Below are 10,067 nucleotides of genomic sequence, written 5' to 3' on the forward strand. Positions count from 1 at the left end.
CCAACAATGCAAAAAATAAACTTTAGGTGTTGTGATGAAAATGTGAACAAATCACAGGTACCAACGGCGTAATTTTTTCTAATTTAGGGTTTTTGTTGAGTTTTTTTATTTGGGGTTCGATTATAAATTGCATAATTATTTGAAAGATGTCTAAATTTTGCACATTTGCAAGTTTGGATTTTTGCTCTTATATGTTCTTAACATCTGTTCAAGTAACTGAGTTTTTAATTAAGATGATTTTTTTTGCAGGTAATGCATCTAGGATGATAATGAAATGCATGCCAACTTGGTTGTGTCTTTATTATTCGAAAATTTCCAAAAATTTTAATGTGTTTGGGTCACTACTTCTAAATAATTGGAATCCTTTGAGTTGTGAATTAAATCTCTATTCAATCATTAAGGAAACTGAGTACGAGCCACTAAAATTCCTATTGGTGTTCTTTAAGTAGCATGCTTGAGTGACAAACATTAGCAATTATTCAATAATTGAATCAAATGTGACTATGCGTCCAAGACAGTTAAATAATGTAGACATAAGTGCTAGTTTGTTGAGTATGGTTATGTCAATATTGGATCAAATTTACCATGATTTAGACTTTCCGTTTTTGATTTTTTGTAGTATAGATTTGAAGGATTAATGTGCAAGGTACAATATATAACTATATAGTTAAATTCATTTGAACCTTCGGGGTCACACACATATACACCTAGACGTCAAATGAAATATATATATATATATATATATATATATATATATATATATATATATATATATATATATATATATATATATATATATATATATATATATATATATTACTCAAGTAACAAAATAAATTATAATATTTTTTTTTTTTTTTGAATTAGTTAATTAATTTAGTGATTAATTAATTATACTCCGTAATTATATGTGAATTCATTTTTTCATATATATAAATAAAGTACTTGATTGAACCAGCAAAGTAGATATTAAAATTATTTGTTTAAGGACTTAAAAACTGTTACATATCACCTATTTCAAGTGGCTTATATATAATATTGCTAGTGGTTGTATGGAGTGGGTGAAAAGATAGAAATATAGTAATATATACCCACTGCTTTTTCTTTTGATCATTGCACAAGATTAAAGAAATAAAAAGGTTTCCAAAGAAAGTCTCTATATAGCTATTGGCTGTTATTTGGTCATGAGTGAATGAAAAAAAAAACACAAGCCAGAGATTAAGTTTCTCTCTTTTGAAAGAACAAACGAATAGATACACGGAGTACTATCGATTATTTATATTATTAATATAATTTGATTATATTAATAAGTTACTTGGGGTTTGGACTAGCATCCATTGGCAGTCGTTTTGAAGTGTAGTGTGGACTATCCAAAGAGACGGTCATACTATTGATCGTAAGTTTCTCTCCTGCAATCCGTTTCTTCAGGAAAGGTATATCGTTTACTCACTTTGTGAATTTATATATTTTGACAATTATTAGTGGTGTAATTGGATCTTGTTGGAACCGTTAATCGTGTGCATGTTTTGTAATATAAATAAGTTTATTTTAACTATCCGCTGCGTTAATCTGATTTGAAAGTGCATGCGATTTTCCATCAAGATTTAGTTATGCCACCTACTTATTTGTGGACTTAGACTAAGACTTCCTGTTTGTGCTTCTGACTTTATACAAGATATACCAGAATTAGTACACAAGGATTTGTTGTGTGGGTATGATATGCCATGGATAAAGATTTTGCTTTGTTGTTATGTTGCTTAAGATACAGTATTGTATCATCTTCTTCACTCCATTAGGTTTTGCTGTGCACTGTGCAGCCCCAAATCTTCCAGCCCAAGTCATAGCGAAATTTGTGATTGAAAAGTGTATTATGAGCTCATGAGGTGAATGATACTTAATAGTATGCACTGTTAATACTATTTATAACGAAATTCATCATTATTATTGTCAATTATTAGATTAGTCATTTTTTTGGTGGTTAAAATTGTTGGAAATATGTTCTCGGGTTGGCTAATGGTTTGACCGTGGTACATATATCCCGAAGGTATGCCCATGACATTAAATAATACAAAGTCCATTTATCTTATTCGGTCACACATAAAGGCCAATCGTAAATTGTTCGACATACTTTCTAATAGAAATTTAATTTATTAAACATTTGTTAATGGTTTTAATAAATTAAATAAGTTTTGAGATTAATATAATTAATTAGTTAATAAGTTAACTAGTAATTAATTATACATGTGCAAGTATTATGTAGTTAGTGTATATACATATATTTTATATACATGCAGAAGCATGCTACTGGAAAAGTGAACCCACATGGGTAAAAGAAAAGCACTCTTGCTTTTTAAGTCACATAGACATGCATTCTTGTAATTATGCATTTTTCATCTAATCTCACTACTTTCGGGATCCCTTTTTCTCTCTACTACAAGAAAAAAAAAATAAAAAAAAAATAAAATAAAAAAATAATTGATATCATAGAAGTGGTTCGGTGATCTTGAAACAGAGAAGAAAGGATTTGTGAAGGTAGAAGGTATAGGTCGAACAAGGTTGGAACTTTGGGTGTTTGCCGTTTAGAGGAACTCTCCTTTGAGTTCTCTACAAGCTAAGAATTTCAAGAAAGACTACAAAGGTGTTGTAATCTAACCTCTTCTTGTTCAATTTATATTTTGTTTGCTAAAAGTTTTGTACATGGGTCCTTGGGAGAGTATGATTTTGTAAATTTTTTAAATTGCTTCCGCTAGCTTTGTGTTTGTATCATACTCCAACAAGTGGTATCCGAGCCATCTTGTACAAGTTTTAGCAAACTTTTCTTATGATAATAAGTTTTGATGAATATGTTATGCATGATACTTGGAGATGATTATGCATAACGAACTTGCAAAACTATTATCATGATTTGTGTTTTTATGTTTCCTAAATAATATTTGAATCTTGGGTTTTGGCAAAATGTTAAATGGTTAATCTCATTTTAAAAGTTATTTTTCAGCTTGAACAGTCTGTCTTTCATGGACTGTTTCGAGGCTTTAAACTCCATATTTTCGTATGAGGCCAATTGTATTTGAAAGCTAACTGAAAGAACTTAAATTTGAAAAAAAAATCATCGAAAATGGATTAGAAATGAGTAAGATATGACCATTTAAAGTTGATGTATGAATCGACAAAAAATTAATTCCGAAAATTAAAAAAAAAATAGCTTGCATGTTGACTATTAAAGAATCAATGTTTAGGAAAATAAAGTACATAAATTATATTCATGTTTTTCATTTAATGAGAAAATTAAAATTGTTAATTTTAGACTTTTATACTTTGTTAAAGTAAATAAATCTCCAACATGTTTTAATTCACTTGATATGTTTGTTTAGATGGTTTTGGCATGAAAACCATACTTACAAAATATGAAGTGGGTTTACATACAAATGTTATGTAAACAATGATTGAATATTATAAGTGCCATTAAGACGACTTTTAACGGTAGGGTGGCCACGCCGTGGGGGATGAGGTGGCATCCGGCCACGCGGTGGGAGGCCCGTATCGGGGCGTGGGAGAGGGGCGGCAGAGGTGGCGTGGCGGTGGTGCGTGGGTGGGAGACGGAGGTGGTAACGGGTGTGGGGGTTTGTGATTGGAACACTTGTCAAAATTTCATTAATTGGGGAATATATCCGTTGCATAATTCGGGGTTTAATAATAATAAAAAAAATTAATCCAATATTATTTATCCTATATATACACATCTATTTTACTCATTCTATATACATTTCTTTCCTCCAATAATACTTTTCCTTTCTTATTTAAAAACACTATAAAATTTCATAATGGATAAAATTTTCAAAATGCTCGAATTTGTTATTGATGACGATTCGAATGATGAAAAAATATATAATTTTGTTAGTAGTTTGGCGGACGAAGATGTCGAGGGAGAAGCTACAAGTTCACGAGTCCCTCGCCCCCGTACCTATATTCCAAGGGATCGTGAAGATGCGGCAGTGAGGTTATACAACGATTATTTTTCTGAAACTCCAAATTATACGGAAAAGAACTTTAGACGACGTTATCGAATGAGTCGTGAATTATTTCTCCGTATCATCGAAGGTATATCAAACTTTAATAGTAGCGATATTCCCGATTATTTTATGTTTTTTAGGGAACGTCCCGATGCTACTGGTCGTCAAAGTTTGACGATACTTCAAAAATGCACGGCGGCCAAACGTCAAATGGCGTATGGAACTACACCTGATTTACATGACGAATACATAAAAATTGGTGAGAAAACAGCTGCTTTATGTTTAGATAATTTTTGTAGATGCGTGTTTCATTTGTTTGCACGTGTTTCATTTGTTTGCTAGACAGTACTTGAGAAAACCAACGCCGAAGATATTGTTCGGCTTTATAGTTTTCATGCCCAAAAACATGGTTTACCGGGTATGCTTGGTAGTATTGATTGTATGCATTGGGAGTGGAAGAATTGTCCAATTGCGTGGCAAGGTCAATATACTAGAGGTGATAAAAAAGGCCCGTCCATTATGCTAGAAGCAGTCACCTCGCAAGATTTGTGGATATGGCATGCATTCTTTAGTATGGCAGGTGCGAACAACGACATTAACGTTTTAAATTATTCACCATTGTTCAACACTATTAAAAAAGGAACTGCTCCACCTTCACCATTCGATGTTAACGGGCATCACTACGAAAGAGGTTATTACCTAGGTGATGGTATATACCCCGATTGGGCAATGTTGGTCAAAGCCCCCATTCTCCAACTGACGAACCGCGAAAAAAATTTAAAAGGTTTCAAGAAAGTGCAAGAAAAGATATTGAGCGTGCATTTGGAGTATTACAGGGTATATTTCAAATGTTAAAAACTCCGGCGAGATCTTTGGACTTCAACAAAATAGGAAGACACATGTATGCGTGTATCGTATTACATAACATGATTCAAGAAAATAACGGGTTTGTTATTGGGAAGAAAGAAGAAAGAATGATACAACGGAACCCACCACGACGGTTACACAGGGATTTGAGGGATCGAGATGCAATGGTTAAGGAAATAAGAGATAAGCAAGTTCACAAACAGTTAGAGGCAGATTTAACCGAGCATGTTTGGAACTTATCACCTTACTTTCGTACCGCTAATATTATTGAGTAATTTGTTATGTATTTCTAGTTTCGGTTAAGATTTTTAAATTATGTAATTTTTAATTTCGGTAATTTAAATTAATGTTCTTCGTGTTTACTTATTGAGTAATGTAATATTATTTTTAAACATCACTTTTATTCAACACACAAACGGTTACATTTTTTAAACAAGAACTACATTAAACTGAAATACAACATAAGATCTTAAAACACAACACAAACATCGATGAATTCAGTAGAGTTCATAAAAAAAACGACCATCTGTGTCGTACTCTGGATCCACCGGTTCTTCTTTTTCTTCTTCGGCTGCTTCATCGATGTAACGTCAACCCAACGTTTCTTCATCTTCAAGAACCACATACAGAGTAATGCGGTTACCACGATCTTCAATGGTATCTTTTATCCCGTACCATTGATCATAGGTACGGAGATAGCTTGCCTCCATCTCATCATCATAATCGTCTTCAAAAAACAACACATCCGTGTATTCACACGGTACATTTGCCTTCAGAAAGGCTAGCAGATCGTTTAAACCAACGTCACGGATATCGATTCCTTCGAATGAAATTTTTTTGCCAGACTTGTAGACCTTCATATGATTATGGAAATCACCCCCGTAATGAACATCGTATGCAACAATCATTGGGGGAATTGTTTTCATTTTCACTGATTGGAAGTGTTTTGATTTTGAGTTGAGAAGTGAAGTGTGTGAAATGAATTGGGTTAGTGGGTGTATTTATAGGTGAAAAAGTATCCGTTTTTGAAAGAAAAAAAAAATAACGGTCGGATTTTAAATCCGTTTATTTTTGAATTTTAAAAATTAAATTTGAAAATATTAATAATAAATTCAATAAAGCAAAAAATAAAACAGAAAAATTAAAAATAAAATGCCACATCAGCTTTCCACTAACCCACACCACTAACCCACACCACCACTACTTCACTCAAACCACCCACACGTCCTATGTAGTGACCCGAACTTTTCCATGTTTATATATATTATATGAAATTGTTATCTACATAATTAAATGTTTCCAACATGTTAAGCAATCAAACTTGTTAAGACTTGATTAAATGAAATAAGTTTCATATAGACAATTGATCACCCAAGTTGACTGGCGATTCACGAACGTTACAAAATTGTAAAAACTACATGTTGTGGTATATATATAGACATATATATATATATATATATATATATATATATATGGTTGACATAAGATTATGATGAGTAAATATCTCACTAAGTATATTAACAATGTGTGATATACATAAGAAATGAGATTACTAAGTTAAGAAACTCGAAATGATATATATAACGATTATCGTTATGATAACGTCTACTAAATACATATGTATCATATTAAGATATTGATACACTATATTTAACATGATAAAATGATATTTAAATATATCATTAAGTGTGTTAACAATGAACTACATATGTAAAAACAAGACTACTAACTCAAGAATTACGAAACGAGACATATGTAACGATTATCGTTGTAACGACATTTAAATGTATATATATCATATTAAGATATATTAATATATCATAATATTATGATAATATAATAATTTAACATCTCATTAGATATAATAAACATTGGGTTAACAACATTTAACAAGATCGTTAACTTAAAGGTTTCAAATCAACATTTACATGTAACGACTAACGATGACTTAACGACTCAGTTAAAATGTATATACATGTAGTGTTTTAATATGTATTCATACACTTTTGAAAGACTTCAAGACACATATCAAAGTACTTCTACTTAACAAAAATGCTTACAATTACATCCTCGTTCAGTTTCATCGACAATTCTACTCGTATGCACCCGTATTCGTACTCGTACAATACACAGCTTTTAGATGTATGTACTATTGGTATATACACTCCAATGATCAGCTCTTAGCAGCCCATGTGAGTTACCTAACACATGTGGGAACCATCATTTGGCAAATAGCATGAAATATCTCATAAAATTACAAAAATATGAGTAATCATTCATGACTTATTTACATGAAAACAAAATTACATATCCTTTATATCTAATCCATATACCAACGACCAAAAACACCTACAAACACTTTCATTCTTCAATTTTCTTCATCTAATTGATCTCTCTCAAGTTCCATCTTCAAGTTATAAGTGTTCTTCATAAATTTCATAAGTATAGTTTCATAAAAATCAAGAATACTTTCAAGTTTGCAAGTCTACTTCCAAGCTTTCTAATCCATTCCAAGTAATCATCTAAGATCAAGGAACCTTTGTTATTTATAGTAGGTTATCTTTCTAATTCAAGGTAATATTCATATTCAAACTTTGATTCAATTTCTACAACTATAACAATCTTATTTCGAGTGAAAATCTTACTTGAACTTGTTTTCGTGTCATGATTCTGCTTCAAGAACTTTCAAGCCATCCAAGGATCCTTTGAAGCTAGATCCATTTTTCTCATTTCCAGTAGCTTTATCCAGAAAACTTGAGGTAGTAATGATGTTCATAACATCATTCGATTCATACATATAAAGCTATCTTATTCGAAGGTTTAAACTTGTAATCACTAGAACATAGTTTAGTTAATTCTAAACTTGTTCGCAAACAAAAGTTAATCCTTCTAACTTGACTTTTAAAATCAACTAAACACATGTTCTATATCTATATGATATGCTAACTTAATGATTTAAAACCGGAAAACACGAAAAACACCGTAAAACCGGATATACGCCGTTGTAGTAACACCGCGGGCTGTTTTGGGTTAGTTAATTAAAAACTATGATAAACTTTGATTTAAAAGTTGTTCTTCTGGGGAAATGATTTTTCTTATGAACATGAAACTATATCCAAAAATCATGGTTAAACTCAAAGTGGAAGTATGTTTTCCAAAATGGTCATCTAGACGTCGTTCTTTCGACTGAAATGACTACCTTTACAAAAACGACTTGTAACCTGCAATTCCGACTATAAACTTATACTTTTTCTGTACAGATTCATAAACTTAAGTTCAATATGAAACCATAGCAATTGGATTCACTCAAAACGGATTTAAAATGAAGAAGTTATGGGTAAAACAAGATTGGATATTTTTTTATTATTTTAGCTAGGGGAAATGTTTAACAAATCTATACAAATCATATCCTAGCTAACTTATATTGTATTATACATGTATTCTAATATATTATGTAATCTTGGGATACCATAGATACGTATGCAAATATTTTGACATATCATATCGACTCATGTATATATATTATTTGGAACAACCATAGACACTCTATATGCAGTAATGTTGGAGTTAGCTATATAGGGTTGAGGTTGATTCCAAAAATATATATACTTTGAGTTGTAATCTAGCCTGAGACGTGTATACACTGGGTCGTGGATTGATTCAAGATAATATATATCGATTTATTTCTGTACATCTAACTGTGGACAACTAGTTGTAGGTTACTAACGAGGACAGCTGACTTAATACACTCAAATCTTTAAAACATAATAAAAATGGTTGTAATTATATTTTGATCATACTTTGATATATATGTACATATTTGTATAGGTTCGTGAATCGATCCGTGGCCAAGTCTTATTTCCGAGGAAGAAAATATCTGTGAAAGTGAGTTATAGTCCCACTTTTAAAATCTAATATTTTTGGGATGAGAATACATGCAGGTTTTATAAATGATTTACAAAGTAGACACAAGTACGTGAAACTACATTATATGGTTGAATTATCGAAATCGAATATGCCCCTTTTTATTAAGTTTGGTAATCTAAGAATTAGGGAACAGACACCCTAATTGACGCGAATCCTAAAGATAGATCTATTGGGCCTAACAAACCCCATCCATAGTACCGGATGCTTTAGTACTTCGAAATTTATATCATATCCGAAGGGTGTCCCGGAATGATGGGAATATTCTTATATATGCATCTTGTTAATGTCGGTTACCAGGTGTTCACCATATGAATGATTTTTATCTCTATGTATGGGATGTGTATTGAAATATGAAATCTTGTGGTCTATTGTTACGATTTGATATATATAGGTTAAACCTATAACTCACCAACATTTTTGTTGACGTTTAAAGCATGTTTATTCTCAGGTGAATACTAAGAGCTTCCGCTGTTGCATACTAAAATAAGGACAAGATTTGGAGTCCATGTTTGTATGATATTGTGTAAAAACTGCATTCAAGAAACATATGTCGATGTAATATATTTCTATTGTAAACCATTATGTAATGGTCGTGTGTAAACAGTATATTTTAGATTATCATTATTTGATAATCTACGTAATGTTTTTATAACCTTTATTGATAAAATAATGGTTATGGTTGTTTTAAAAATGAATGCAGTCTTTGAAAAACGTCTCATATAGAGGTCAAAACCTCGCAACGAAATCAATTAATATGGAACGTTTATAATCAATATGAACGGGACATTTCATCCTAGTCATCAAAAAGCAACCTATGCCCTCAACTCACGCCCCCTACCGTTACGAATGGTCTAAGTGTTGTTTCAATCAATCCTTATCGAAACATGTAATATGAAAATGGACGGTTGGCACTCCATTTATTATGTATGTGATTGTTGTATGAAATCGGTAGTATTTGCCTCAATAAGACCCTTGTGTGGATGTTTGGTTGTATGATTTAATTTATTATTTATTCGGATGAATGTAATAATTTATTAAACGGCTTGCATGTCGTGTTTATTATTTATTCGGGATGAATGTAATAATTTATTAAATGACTTGCATGTCGTCTTTCTATTTATATTGTATTTGTAATAGTATAGGAAATAGAATAGATTTTTGTTTGTTTTGTAAGATAATTCAACCAAGAATGGAATCAAGAAGACGATGTTCACAAGGCGGCCCATCCGAGCATATAATGGAGATGGCGGTTTTAGTGGGAGT

General features: G+C 31.5%; 1 protein-coding gene across 1 annotated transcript; it reads left to right on the forward strand.

The window, feature by feature from the left end:
- The first annotated feature begins 3,821 nt into the window (after positions 1-3,821).
- Positions 3,822-5,152, forward strand: LOC139840839 (uncharacterized). Its single transcript, XM_071831081.1, has 3 exons — positions 3,822-4,269; positions 4,357-4,745; positions 4,847-5,152. Exons 1-3 carry the CDS (start codon positions 3,822-3,824, stop codon positions 5,150-5,152), a joined length of 1,143 nt encoding a protein of 380 aa, XP_071687182.1.
- The last annotated feature ends 4,915 nt before the right edge of the window (positions 5,153-10,067 follow it).

Source organism: Rutidosis leptorrhynchoides, chromosome 4 (assembly GCF_046630445.1).
Source record: "Rutidosis leptorrhynchoides isolate AG116_Rl617_1_P2 chromosome 4, CSIRO_AGI_Rlap_v1, whole genome shotgun sequence".
Classification (NCBI taxonomy): Eukaryota; Viridiplantae; Streptophyta; class Magnoliopsida; order Asterales; family Asteraceae; genus Rutidosis; species Rutidosis leptorrhynchoides.